At 40.4% G+C, this 14,779-nt stretch overlaps 1 protein-coding gene across 1 annotated transcript; it reads right to left on the reverse strand.

Annotated features, from left to right (window-relative positions):
* Positions 1-9,627: 9,627 nt before the first annotated feature.
* On the reverse strand, positions 9,628-10,465 carry LOC137342338 (transcription factor HES-5-like). Its single transcript, XM_068006276.1, has 3 exons — positions 10,391-10,465; positions 10,099-10,279; positions 9,628-9,990 (listed from the first exon to the last, which is right to left on the reverse strand). The coding sequence occupies exons 1-3, from the start codon at positions 10,463-10,465 to the stop codon at positions 9,737-9,739; spliced, it is 510 nt and encodes a 169-aa protein (XP_067862377.1). The 3' UTR covers positions 9,628-9,736.
* Between the last annotated feature and the right edge of the window lie 4,314 nt (positions 10,466-14,779).

Consider the following 14,779-nt stretch of genomic DNA (forward strand, 5'->3'; position numbering starts at 1 on the left):
TGAGCGAAACTCTCTCTTTAACCTGTTATTGGGCTGGAGTTATACTTCACTCTTGATAATACAAACGGATGGGGCGGAAAGTCCTGTAGAGGTGTCGGACCACCGGGGGTTTTAGTGTGCTGGGTTACCTCCTGAGTTACCATGCCGTCTTTGCAGTGATGCGCACCTAAAACCACTTCAAATGGCAACAGATCTGATGGCATACTTAACTTTGAAATGCAATGCACTAAAAAAACTGCAATAAACTGATTTTCATTCATAAAAGGTTTCTCATGTTAAGCAGCAGAGGTATATTTCAATTACAATAAAGCAACATATATTCTATGAATAATTTATGCCTTAATATGGACAGAGATGCCTTTGATTGAAAGCGACCTCCCTCAGCCTCAGCTTGTCAATCTTCATTGTTTCTACGCAAACTACTTCAGTCCTTTTGTTCCAAGGTGCAGTTAAACCTGACCTATAGCGCATGGGAAAGAATCTACAGGAACCACCTCAGGTCCACCTGAGAAACAAGTGGGGCTCTAAATAAGGGCACATCAATGGCAGGGTCAAAGAGCAAGACTAATACATACTGAGCACAAAACCCCAGAGTATGTTGGATTCACCACTAAACACAGAGCTGCAAGCAGTACCGTGGGATTTGATGTGCAGACAAAACCTTATCAAAGCTTTTATTCAGTGCTTCGTGAATCTCCGGTAACGCTTCAGGTAAGGATTCAAGACAAAATGTATCCTCCAGGTGAAGCAGGGTTAGAGGACAAGGGATTATTGGAAATTGGATCACGGCCCAGAGAGGACTGTGAGGCTGGAGGCCGGAAAAGGGCACAGCGGCAAATTAGGGCGGAATTAGAGTATCGATGGACAAAAAGAGAAGATATCACAGGCTTTGAACCGGGGGCGGCGAGTTGGGGAACATAGGAACAGGAGTAGGCCATTCAGCCCTTCGAGCCTGCTCCGCCATTTGATAAGGTCATGGCTGATCAGTGATCTAAAATGGAGCATTGTCGGAAGTAACAGAATAGATAAAGACTAGGGAGAAAGGGGGAAAGGAAAAAAATAACTTGTATTTATATAACACTTCCCACGACCACAGGACGTCCCAAAGCGATTTACCGCCAAATAAGTACTTTTGAAGTGTAGTCACTGTTGTAATGTAGGACACGTGGCAGCCAATTTGTGCACGGCAAGCTCCCACAAACAGCAATGAGATAATGACCAGATGATCGGTTTTAATGATGTTGGTTGACGGATACATATTGGCCAGGGCACCCGGTAGAGCTCCCCTGCTCTTCTTCGAAAATCGTGCTCTGCGATCTTTTATATCCACTTGAGAGGGCAGACTTGGTTTAACGCATCATCCGGTAGACAGTGACAGTGCAGCACACCCTCAGTACTGCATTGAAGTGTCAGCCTGGATTATCCGCTTAAGTGTCTGAAGTAGGACTTCAAACCGCAACATTCTGATTCAGAGACGAGTGTGCCACCACCGAACCACGACTGACCCCAGAGGAATTGTTATAATTAATGGATATTCCAGGTGTAGATTGTTTGATAAAATAAACAGATTTAATGTGTGAAATGCTGCGAATGCGTCTTTCAATTCCACCAGCTTTAAGCTGCAATTGCAAACGGAATTGTGAATAGTTTGCCCTCTGGAAGCACAACGTGCTTTCCTGGTGATCCGTTTGTATCGCGCAATAATTATTATTGTATGATTAGTGTAATGGCACCAGAACAGTTATGTTCCTGAATCAGGAGCTTGAACATCTGGATCGCCTCTCGCTGTACTGCCGTCCTGAGGAGGGTAACACTTTTAGGTTGCCTTTACTGGTCTCCAGGTACCTGAAGACGGATCATCTTAGGGCAACGAGCGGGTGAATTTGAGGGATGAAAATGTTTGGTGTAATTTAACAACATTTCTACCGCAGTGCCGGGTTGAGTCTGGGTTCTAGCCAGGCGGTACAATCCTGGCTGGAAATGTTGTTCTCCGAGAAAATGGAAGGGAACTCCTGAACACTCTCTACGCCTGGTTTGCCACCAAAGTGAAGCTACACTCCAAGCTGCATTAAATTCAAGTGGAGTGACGCCATTCCCTCCAGGGCGTTTCATATCCTTCTCTCCTGATTTATAGTAGACACTGACTCTGGGTTTATCCTAGAACTTCAGTGTTTCTGCGCAGCTGTGTAAAGCTGCAGTGTAAACGCACCTTAGACACTCCGAGACATGCTAAACATTTGTGCACAGATTTGTGCATCAGTTACCTAGTCGACCATTCAGCTAGCAATACAAGAGGAAGTATTCTGTTTACAAATACATTCATACGGTGCACAGCATGGTACTGTACCTCCAAGTATACTTTCCAAAACACGCACATTTGCTACACGATGAAGCTCTTATTTAGAATATAACAAATGGATCATTCAGCATGCCCATGCCATTCTGATTTATACCGCGTTCACCAAAGAATAGTCCTTAACCCCTTCAGTACCACAGCGGACGGTCACAGGGGTGGAAACGAACACTACAGTTTTTCTAATACATTCACAGAATGACGAGAATAAGCGGGACACCAGCAGATCCATATATTTTAGTATTTCAATTTGATGAAGTAATTTAAAATAAATATATTCCTACTACAACTGTTTTGACTGGTTATAGTAGTTAAAATAAATTTATCCTTCTGGAAAGGTACAAACGGTCTTCATTAAGACTGATCAGCTTCCGACACTGAGATATTTGAAAGAGGTCAATAGAGAGTTCTCTTAAATAGTTGCCTGGTATCCCGTTTCACAGACTGTATCTGTTCACTCTGAAGACCCACACGTATTGTTCAGTAAACCTACAGGTATTGTAGAGCGCGGCCAAATATTATTTTAAATCGTTCAACATTAGATATTCAGAGTAGACTTTCTGCTTTCATTCTTAATTTGACCCACGGTATATTGGAAGGCATTTAAGCAACTAAACCTTTCACGGAAAGATACAAATAGTCTTCAACAAGAAGATAAATCACTTTCCATCTCTGACACACTTTAACAGGGATCAATATGAAGAGATTTCTCCTACACAATTGTTTGCTGTCATTCCCACTGCTGTATGTATTTACTATGAATATACAGGTATATGATCGAGAAACTCTACAAATATTGTAGAGCACAGGTCACATAATATGACACTACACAAGGATCAGAAAAATCCCTTTAGAAAACTGCTAATCTCCTTCAACGTGAAGACAACGTGATCCAGAAATGTCTCCTTAAGAAACTACCCATCTCCTTCTCTGTGAAGGCATTAATGGCGCGTCTTCCATTGTGGAATACTATTTTGCACCTAGAATAAATCTTTGGTGTTTTATCTTGTGTAAACGTCACTTCCTCACTTCTAGGAATTGTTCACAGTGCTTCAGATTACCGGCTTCTCCGGAATGCTGTGGGGCTGAGCTGAGCTGTCTGCTGGGTGCCGATATGAGTGAAGGAAAATACAGAGGGCATGCGGAATAACACAGAGCCTTGGCTGGATATTGGCTGCTGCAAATGGTTTATGAATTTCTTCTGAATTGGGTCCTGTGATGTTTTATCGAGTCAGCGCCTTTCTGCAAACACAAGTGTATCCTTCATGATGCACGCTATCTGATATTACTGTAGCTAAAAGGAAATAACGCTCGTTACAGTTATGTTTACAGGAGAATAATCATAATTAAGAATAATGAAATAGGTCTCTTAATTTCTGGTTGTGTAACATTGTATAAAAATTCACCAGCGAACGGCTTCAAGTTGCGATACTTCATAGGAACATAGAAACAGGAGTAGGCCATTCAGCCCCTTGTGCATGTTCCGCCATTCAATGAGATTATGGCTGATCTGTGACCTAATTCCATATGAGGTGGAGATGCCGGTGATGGACTGGGGTGGACAAATGTAAGGATTCTTACAACACCAGGTTATAGTCTATAACCTGGTGTTGTAAGACTCCTTACACTAATTCCATATAACCGCCTTAGCCCCATATCCCTTAATACCCTTGGTTAACAAAAATCTATCAATCTCACACTTAAAATTAACAACTGAGCTAGGATCAATTGCCGTTTGAGAAAGAGAGTTCCAAGCTTCCATCACCCTATTTCCTGACTTCACTCCTGAAAGTCCTGCTATAATTTTTAGGCTATGTCTCCTAGTCCTAGACACTCCAACCAGTGGAAATAGTTTCTCTTTATCTACCCTATCAGTTCACCTTAATATCTTGAAAATTTCGACCAAATCACCCTTCATCTTTTACATTCTAGGGAGTGCAACCCTAGTTGTGTAAGGTCTCTTTCTAATTTAACCCTTAAAGTCCAGATATCATTCTAGTAAATCTTTGCTGCACCCCCTCCATGGCTAATATATCCTTCCTAAGTTGCAGTGCCCAGAACTGAACGCAGTACTCCAGGTGTGGTCTATCTAAGGCTTTGTACCTTCTATCCCTTGTATTTTAGTCTTCTAGATATAAAGGCCGGCATTCCATTAGCCTTTTTGGTTATTTTCTGTACCTGTCCATGACATTTTAATGATCTATGTACACGAACCCCCAAGTCTCTTTGGACTGTTTAAAGCTTTTCACCATTTAGAAAGTACTCTTATCTATCAATTTTAGGTCCAAAGTGGACGACCTCACACTTGCCTACGTTTAAATCCATTTGCCACAGTTTTGTCCATTCACTTAATCTATTAATATCTCTCTTCAGGTAAGTCACGGTATCTTTCGGGATGGCAGTTTTCTCCTGTTCCATATTTAGTTCTTGACTGTTAAACTCTTTTGCACTATAGCCATCAGCTTGTCGCTGCTCCTGTTTATCTGCTTCGGACGGCTGTTCTTTAAAGCTGCATTAATCAACTGAAAAAGAAAGGGAATCGAACGTTGAAAACCATGATCCCGCACGTTGTCCCAGATTTCACAGTAATCATGAGAAACAATATTTGTTTTTAAATACGAAATTTACCTACTTTACACTTGAACGGAGAAGGTTTCTTCAGAGTATTTATGTGCTTCAATTTCACTGGCTGTGCAGTGCAGTGCAGTAACTGGTCAGGTGTCCCAGAGTCACACGCTGTAACACAGCAGCTCTGCTACTTATTTTACAGGAGAAGCTCGTCTCCGGGTTTCTCGGGATTTCCCACAGTCAGGGTCCAATCAACTCTGCCGCATGCACAATAGCAGCAGCGACTCTTTGTAAATGGTAAAGCGACGCTGTTTGACTTTTCGCTGCATGTTACTGAGAGGAGCATCTGGATAGCACAGATGATGCTGTAACCCCTGTCTGAATCAGTTTTATCTGGGGTTGGAAGATCCTGGGAATTCTCCGCCCATCGCTATCCAGAGAATTCTATTAATAAGGAAAACTGGTTTTCAACATCTGGTTGATAGGATTTTGAAATTCTCCGGTAACCCCGATGTGCCGAGATAGTATAAATACCCGCCGCCAAATTGTTCCACTTAACTGTAAGATTTCACAGGATCTTCTTACGTTTTGACTCATCTTTTACTATTTGAGCGAAGAACAAGATCGACATTTGAATTCTTGTGTGTTAAGTCGTTTCTGACTGAAGTTCTGTGTTGAAAACTAAAGACTTGGATTGATATAGCGTCTTATCGGGTCTCTATATTAATGCAATCTTTCTTTCATGATGCGCCGCCACACATTCTTTGCAATCCTCTCATCCTCCGTTACATACATTCAAGTCCAGTTGCGGGGTTGGAGAATGTGCAGGAAATTGAACTATTGACAATTTCTCTCTTGTAATACGATTTTGTTTTCCAGCAATCGATATTGGCCTCAGTCGGAAATGTAGCTCCCCATAACATGACTGTAAATGTGAGAAGGAACGGAGCCAATAATCAGTCAGGAACTGTGTAGAACGGGCACCATCGGGTTTAAAAAATATTTCTGGCTGTACTGAGCTGACTACACGTTAATGAGACATTTGGATATCAAACAACGCCGAGAAAGAACTTTAAAAGACTTCGTAAGTATATCATACCCGTTCCCACGTTCCGCTTGTCAAGTCCTTTCAATTCCATTTGACTGAGTCCAGTGTTTTTGTGCTGACGGCGCAGCTGTTGGACTGGACCTCTGCTAATCTTCGACGCGTGGGAAAGATGCTGCGACAGGCGCCTCACGTCCATTTTCAAACGCCATCACACTCCAGGAGTGGGCTGTCCACAGGGACAGTGCAAAATAACATCTGCACCAGGGCGCAAGGCCAGATGCAGGCGGCGCAAGTACATCACACCGTATATGCTAACAGTGGTCAGTTGAGATCTAAATATTTCTCTGCAGCTGCCTTTTCGGCGAGCAACTCGCATTATACACCCGGGACTGAAGGATTGTAAGAAACTGTAAACAAAAAGCGGCGGACCATATAGCACTTTTCAGTGACTAACACTCTCCGGCAGATAAGGCTGGCACGTGTAGACACTTTACAAGCGGCCCATGGATTTAGCCTCTATTGATATCTGATGAAAACACTTTAAATCACTGAAGTAATTTCATTTAAAAGTCAAAGATAGTAGAGAAGGAAACATACAAACATGTAATTTCGTACAAAGGAAAAAAATGTAATTTTGTTCCTTATCCAGGAGCAGTTAATACTCACCTTCTCATGTGAGACATTACGATGGTTTTGAACTAAGGGATATATTTTCATATTTTAATGATATTGTTTCATGCCCATCAAAGAGAAAAATACCAACGCAGTAGGGATAGCATCCTATTCCAATTTGGGGTCCAGTGTCACTACCTAGCGCGGGTTAGACGCAGCGCAAAGCTGCATCTAGTATACAGAACAATAAGGCTTAACGCCAACCTTGGAAAAGCACCGATACCAGTGTGACTTTTTTCATTCTATATACTAGTAATCCCAGGCATGTAGTTGTCAGTTGTCAATTTACAAAGTAGTTGTACTGTCACTTTCACATTTCAAGCTGTTTGAACCGTGCAGCGGCAGTGTAACTAAGCAGTCAGGTGAGCAATCGGACTCCTCCTTAGCAGCCTGACATTGGTTTGAGTTTTCACCGCGTGCGGTATAACTTCATCCCGCTTAAAGCCACATTTTGAAAATGGAAAGCAGATGTTCTGACCCACTGTCTCCAACATTGAAACTAACCGAGGGAGCATCCGTGGAGTGCTTCTTTCATCACTGACCTCAGGCGGACCCGTAGTCTACAGTGTAACACTCCTCTGCTTCTCTGAGTAACACGTATAGTTAGGGTATTGCTTATTGATAGTATCAATGACACTTGGTTGCTAATTGATATCAAATTACAGATAGTGCTATGGGTCCTGCCCCTTTAGAAATCACGGAGAGACTGTTTTAAACGATCTGGCTTACCGCTGGCAGAGAAAGGAAACTCTTTTTCGTACCACCTGTTTGGATCGGATCCAAACCCAGATTCCAGGATTGAAAGAGAATTAATTTTCAGGAAGGATCTCATTGCAAGTAATGTTTCACGTGAAACCTATCGCTCTCACTTTGTTTTGCGAAATGAAGACATAAGTTCTACACCAGTTTTCACTTTGAACAAACCTATATAGATATCAAGTATTTCAGGTTTAATTTCCTACAGACCATTAGAACGAGCATAACAGGCAACTTAAACGGATGTGGAGATGCCGGTGATGGACTGGGGTTGACAATTGTAAACAATTTTACAACACCAAGTTATAGTCCAGCAATTTTATTTTAAATTCACAAGCTTTCGGAGGCTACCTCCTTCCTCAGGTGAACGATGTGGAAATGAAATCCTCGAAATGAAGTCGCATTTATAATTCACAGAACAATGCTTGGTGAGTGCACACCGCCTGAGGAAGGGGAAAGCCCCCGAAAGCTCGTGGGATTAAAAATAAAATCGTTGGACTATAACTTGGTGTTGTAAAATTGTTTACAATTACAAAATGTCATTCATTGTGGGGCCTCCTACTCATATTGCGCTGTCCGCTTCTCATTCTCTCATTATTCGTACTTTTTCAGCCTTTCTCCCGCACTTTTCCAGGTTGTTTATTTGTATATTTGTTGTTTCAAAACAACCACTTTGTCTCACCAAGTTTTCTATTTCTAAACTGAACACATTCTCCGCCCCACTAGCTATCCCCAAACTCTCTCCACACTCTGTATCTCCACTCGCTATCAGTTTTCACATTTGTTTTTTCGACGGTTTCCATCTTTAGAAGCTCTTAACACCACCCCCCCCCCAACTTAATGTAATAAATAGGTAAACGTTAAAACAAAACATTAAAAATTAACTTTTAAATCCGGAATGTGAAAGACAGTCACGTGTATGTGTGTTGCCTCAATGCAGGACTGAGTGACTAATAATTGTTCAGTGATAAACTGCTTGTTGCGGTAAAATGGTATGAATAGCTAAGAAATATCGTGCTCAGTGGAAGTTGCGTTGTGTCCAAATCGAAGTAAGGAAGGAGAGAAGTTGAGCGAGAGAGAGTAATGTTTGTATATTCCCTGGGATGGTCAGCCACACAAGTCAGGGGCGGTATCTGCGAACAGACCCTGCGCTTACCCTCTCCGCCCAGTGCGTCAAGTCAGACAGAGGAAGAAAGCGGACAATAATGGAAATATATAATAAATGTTTATGTTAAATAAATAACGAGAATTTTCCTAAATACCCCCATATGAAAAACAAAAATAATACTGATGCTAACTGTGTGAATATTGTAATAAAATAAGATTTTTAAAGCCAATCTAAGCTACTTTAACTGTAGTTTTCTAGTGACATGATGCACGTTTGTCAGCTACAGAAATAACTGATGTAAATGTAAGAAACTCGGAGCTTTTTGTACACATACATGCTCTCATTGATACATTAACTTACATTCGTTTAGACACTTTAGAGAATTGTGAATACAATCATTTATTCAGAATTAGCATTGTTACAATGAAATACCCATTTTAACACGGAATTGAGACTGTAAATTGTTTACGGGTACAATACTGGTACAGGTAGGACTTATTTACAAACAGAACCATGAATATAAAAGTATATTTAGATTACACATTGTTACAATGCAGTATGCAGTTACATGTAGAACTGAGAACACGGCTACAATGCAGGGACATTTACATAGCAGCCAGATAAGAATAATTTGCAGCCAAGTCCCGGAGATGATAGAAACATAAAACCCCCGTTCAGGACTAGAATGTGTGGGTAACACAGTGAAAAGGAGAGGAACGGAGTTCTCGTCGGACCGGCAATACATTACAAGGAAAAATCGAATCGATTTATCTATAAATTTAGAAAAGCTCACTATAAAGCAAGTCGTCGATGACACTTGCTTATATACTGATATATAAACATACATACATACAACGCACACCCTTTAAAAAAGATGCGAACACTCCTCAATAAGAAGACTACCCATAACACACCACTGACATTCCTTTATAAAAGGATGACTCGGGTAGCACTGTCTACATATAACAATAGGCAATACCGAGTTATCTGTCAGTTTAGGTATGATTTTAGTCACCTACAAATATTGCAGAATGCGTCACACACCGGACGCCATAATTTAAAATTAAATAATTCATATATTAAAAGATTGTCCATCTCCTTCAACGAAGAGTTATTAATGACATTTCTTCCATTGTGGAATACTATTTCACACCAGAGCACACCCCTAGTGCTGAATGCAGAGTAACTTTCTCCTCCTCGAGTCTAGCAAACGTCCACACGTGTTTCGGCTCTACCAGGGCCTCCAGAGTACCGTGGCGCTGGGTTTAACTTCCTGCTTGGTGCCTGGTTGACAGGTAGTTGGGTGCAGTGGAGATACAGAGAAACATAGGTCCCTGGGAGGATCCTGAGCTCTGTGCAAATGGCTCACGAGTTTATTCTGAATGTCGGCCTTGCTTTCCGCGGTGACCGTAAAATGCTGAATTTCCTGCAAACACCGTGAATACCCTTCCTTAAAATTCTGAGTGAGACTCTTGCTGTAGGTCACTGTAGATGGAAACAAACAGGGTGATTTAGATGGATGTTATTGAAGAATTACCATAACCGACAAAGAGGATCGTTTATCAGCAGTCAAACAAATATAAAGGCAAGTACCTGTGAACATTCTCTGACTATGAAGTTTCAGGTAATTCACCGTCATCTCCAAGATGTCAGCTTTCTCCATTTTCATGTTTGGTTCTTGATTCTGGAACTCTTCCCCCAGCAAAGCCTTGAGTTGAGCAATGCTGCTATTTATGCGATCTCGGCGCTTTTTTTCTATTATCGGTTTCATCAACTGAAAAAAAAAGAAAAAAATTCATAACATTTTACTACACAGAGCGCATGAATTCGCTAATTCATAAACTAGCCGCATTTCTTTAATTTTTGTAAAGGCGAAGTTGCTTACTTTGTATTTTTCCTTTCGTGTGACTTTTTCCTCGGAACATTCCCTTGGGATAACGCCAGAGGTTTTAGGAGCCATTCTTCCGGACAATGCTACCAGGAACACCGCAGGTAGTAGTGAGACTCGGTTCGTCTGGAGCGATTCTGCTGAGTGAAGCGGGACCAGCTCCTTTATTTATACCTCCCCCTGTCCATGAGGGAGCGTGTGCCTGTTTTTCTTGGTGTTTCCCACACTCGGCAGCCAATCATTACCTTCAGAGCGACAACAGCAGAAGCTTTTCTTTCTAAATGCTGAATTAAGGGCCGTTTTCAACCTTTTGTTTATGATCGTCTCTGAGGACCATCTGGCCGGCACGTATGACACAGTAAGTCAGAGGCAATTACTCTCATCTGAGGTTATAGGACCCTGGGAAAGCTCCTCCCGTCATTGTTACACAGGGAATTCTATGACAGGCTAAAGTATGCCTGTTCTTACACCGCTGGTTCATTTAAAAATAATCTCTTCTATTTTGCTTTGAAGAATAAGACCTGTGTGATCACAGATGTTATCACGCTGAGGAGTGCCCACTTCGAACATACTGACTCATCGGTCGAATAAACGATCTGTGTAAGATTATATTCTTTCTTGTAGAAGTGATCGTTCAGATAAAGATGATTTAAAATAAGTATATTTTCCGATTCAAATATAAACCTATCTCCAGCAATTACATTTTTTCCTTTTTACTACTACCGACAGGGGAACCTTTGAAATCCTGCATCTATGTTGCAATGGCTCAGAAATAAACTCAATGAGCGCGCTTGTTCCACTGCTTTTTGATAAAATTGACTGTTCAGGTCCATCATACATTGTTATTAATACAAGTCTAAGTCTGTAATTGTAGTACTCAATTTAATATTTTCAAAGTTAATATTACTGGGCAGCTTCAATAGCTTTTAAATATTTCAGAAGAAAAAAATAAATATCGTGCATTCATTTTTTCTCAACCAAAATCAGGTGGAATAATTTTTTTAAAAGCATGATTTTTTTTCGGGTAACATTAATACCTGGATCAATATAGATGAACACACCTAAACTTGGTGAATCATGGAACCCTGTGACGCATCGTTATTGTTTTGTTCATTATTGTAGCTGGAACTAATATGTTTATTTTTGTAATTTTGTGTTGGTCGAGGTGAAGGATGTTAATGTTTTCGTGTCAGAATCGTGCACCCCTGGATCAGCTACATTACATTTCGTTACAGAGTGAAACTCCCTCACTGTGACCCAATGGGAACCTCGGAATAGCGCCACCTACTGCACAAGTAACACATTTTCCGTTTCTCAATTCACCCATCTGTAGCTCCTTTAAGTAATATTGCCAATATAGTGCCGAATTAGGGGCACTAGCCCATGCCCACTGTAAACTGAATTGAGACTGGACAAATTCAGAATAAAAGTAATAATCAAAATAAAAAGGTAGAGGAGGTGTTCTCGCCATCAGCCAGGGGTTGGATTGCAACCCAGTTTCCAGAAGTATAAGGCCAGTGTCTAAGGCACTGCACCTAGTCCCCCTTAGAAACATGTTGCAATAACATATCTCTGTATGGAGATAAAATTGATTTGAAATGCTCAATTATGCATAAATGTTTTAATAAAAAATCTATTGTTAGAATTCACGGTTACAGTAACTATTTATTGAGTCAGAGGGAAAACATTTAGGATGTACATAATTTTTACTTAATGTGTGTGTATGTGTATGCGTATGTATGAGTGTGTATATGTATGTGTGTGAGAGAGAGAGAGAGACAGAAAGCAATGATCTATGCATACATGGAAAAGTCCTATAATATATACAATGTAACATTCTGTAACTGTTTCAGATCCATTTCACCAACTGTTCGGTGTTTACTGCCCGAATAAATGATGTGAGCCAAGTCTCTGCTGAAAAGCACCAGCTGCACGCGTACTCTTTTGTTTCTTAACACGTGGGAAAGAGCCAATTCCAGCTATCTCAGCGCAGCCCATAATATCAGGGATCAGCTCAATCCACAGTGCACTCAGCCTGTTCGTCTCACTCACGAACGTAGAAAACACCTGCACAACTCTCAGCTTATGAGGAAGTTAAAAATAACATCATGTATTCACCAGTATTAAAAGCCGAATTATATTTAGATTCTGTGCCAGCAATGATTATATTTTTGATATAACTGAGGCATTTGACTTATAGATTACATTACATTCTCAAAGTTAGTTACATGGCTACATAGCTATTTTTTCCCTGAGGATAAGATTGCGAGTACGTGTGCTGGGGGAATTTTCATTCATTTCAGTAGCACGTTTCTCCCCTTAGTTTCTTGAATTAAACGCATAAATGAGAAGATTACTGTGATAATCCGACACTACTGGGAGTCGACAAGAAAATGATACCCAGAGGGGCAGCTGCTGAGTGTAGCAGGCGGAATTCTCACAACATCGGGGAAATAGACAAAACAACAGCTTATATTAGAGAAAGAGCAAAAGGGCTTTTGCCAGAGCAGGTTCTCTGGCTTGCACTTATTCTTTATGGATGAATACAGCGCGCTATTGCTTGGCAGCCGCGAAGGAATTCTGATCTCCGTTCCTAGATAGTGCCAGAATCAGATGATCGAAGCCCGCATGCGTCCAGACGCAGAGTTCCAAACAGCAGCCAAAATTTCAGGCATATTATAGCTTTAAACAAACAAAGGATAAATATATGGAAAGTAGGATAGACGTGCTATTTCGGGTAATAAAACAATACATATGGACATGTCAAAGAGCCAGATATATCACGAATATTAGATTGTTGCTGCTATAATATTTGTGTTCCAAACACTGACTGGCGGGCCACAAGCTCATTCATGTTTGAGGGAATCGAAGGCGCATGTGCGGCATTGCGGACAAATTCGTGCATTTGCTTTGTGCGGCGGTTTAGGGCTGTGACCGCGACTAAACTCTCCTTTCTTCTGGACACGTGGGAAACTTTCAGCAACATCTGCATGCTTTCTGGAGTTTAAGCGTGCTTCTCAAACCGCTTTGGATAATAGCACCCTCCCCCCCGCTCCCCCCCTACTGTTTACTGGTACCACACGCTTTAGTAAGCATTAGCCAGCACATTCAGCGAGCTGCTGGGCATGTAAAATTGCAATTCAATGGAGACATTGATTTTATTTCAGGGACCAAAGCAATTCATGTTATGAAGCCTTATGCCTCAGTGATGTGTTCGCAGGTGGTGTGTGGACTGAGAACAGGCACGCAGTTCTAGAAAATTGATTTTTAAAAAGCAGTTTTGCGCAATTTTCTAAAAGAATCTACAAAAAAAGTTTGACATGGGCATATTTATGTTCGGCTGTACAGAGGTTTTTTTATTGTTTCATATTTATACAGGTCTTATAAATATGCAGGCTTTGTATATATATATATATCCATATTTTATTCAGATGTGTGTTTTATACATATGCAATGTTTTATACATATACATTTAAAATGGTTTTATCCATTAGAAATTCATAAATGTACAGGTTTTAAAAATATAACTTTTGTATATACAGGTTTTACACACATACATACACACACCCACACACACTCACATACACACACATATATAGTTTAGACATATACAGGTTTTACATTTTTATAGATTTTAATTCGTGTCGTAACTATATATGTTTTATACATATACAGGTTCCAATAAGGTTTTGCATATATGCATGTTTTATAAATATATTGTTTTAAACACATATAGTTTGGTAAATATGCAAGTTTTATATACATACCAATTTTAACGTGATTTTATACAATTGCAGGTTTCATACATATAATGGTTTATGCATCTACATGTTTTATACATATTCTGGTTTTAATATGGCTTTGAACACCTGAAGGTTTTATGCAAAGACATATTTGAAACATTTGCAAGTTTTATGCATACAAGTGTCTTAAAGTGAACTCATATAATTTTTAATATGGTTTGTATATATACAAGTTTTATAAATATACATGTTTTATACCTAGATAGATTTTATACAAATGAAGGTATTTTATATATATACAGGTTTATAGATATGCAGGTTTTCATTGGTTTTACACATGAGGGCACAACATCTAGGCAGACACTTCAATGTAGGCTGGAGGGATTGCTACATTATCGCCAGTGCTGTTGTTCGGACAAGAGCTCTGCCTCTTGTTCTGGCGTGTGGAAAAGTTCCCTGAGAACCATTGAAAGTAGATTAGAAAAGTTCTTCCTGAGTTCTGGCCAACACTTATCCTTCAGCCAACACCACCTCCGCGGATTATCTGGACAATCTTCTCATTTGCTAGCCGTGGAACCTTTCTCTGGGCAATTGGCTACAACCTTTGTCTATATAACAACAGTGACTATACTCCAAATGTAAT

This window comes from Heptranchias perlo, chromosome 25 (genome assembly GCF_035084215.1).
Source record: "Heptranchias perlo isolate sHepPer1 chromosome 25, sHepPer1.hap1, whole genome shotgun sequence".
In the NCBI taxonomy this organism is placed as follows: Eukaryota; Metazoa; Chordata; class Chondrichthyes; order Hexanchiformes; family Hexanchidae; genus Heptranchias; species Heptranchias perlo.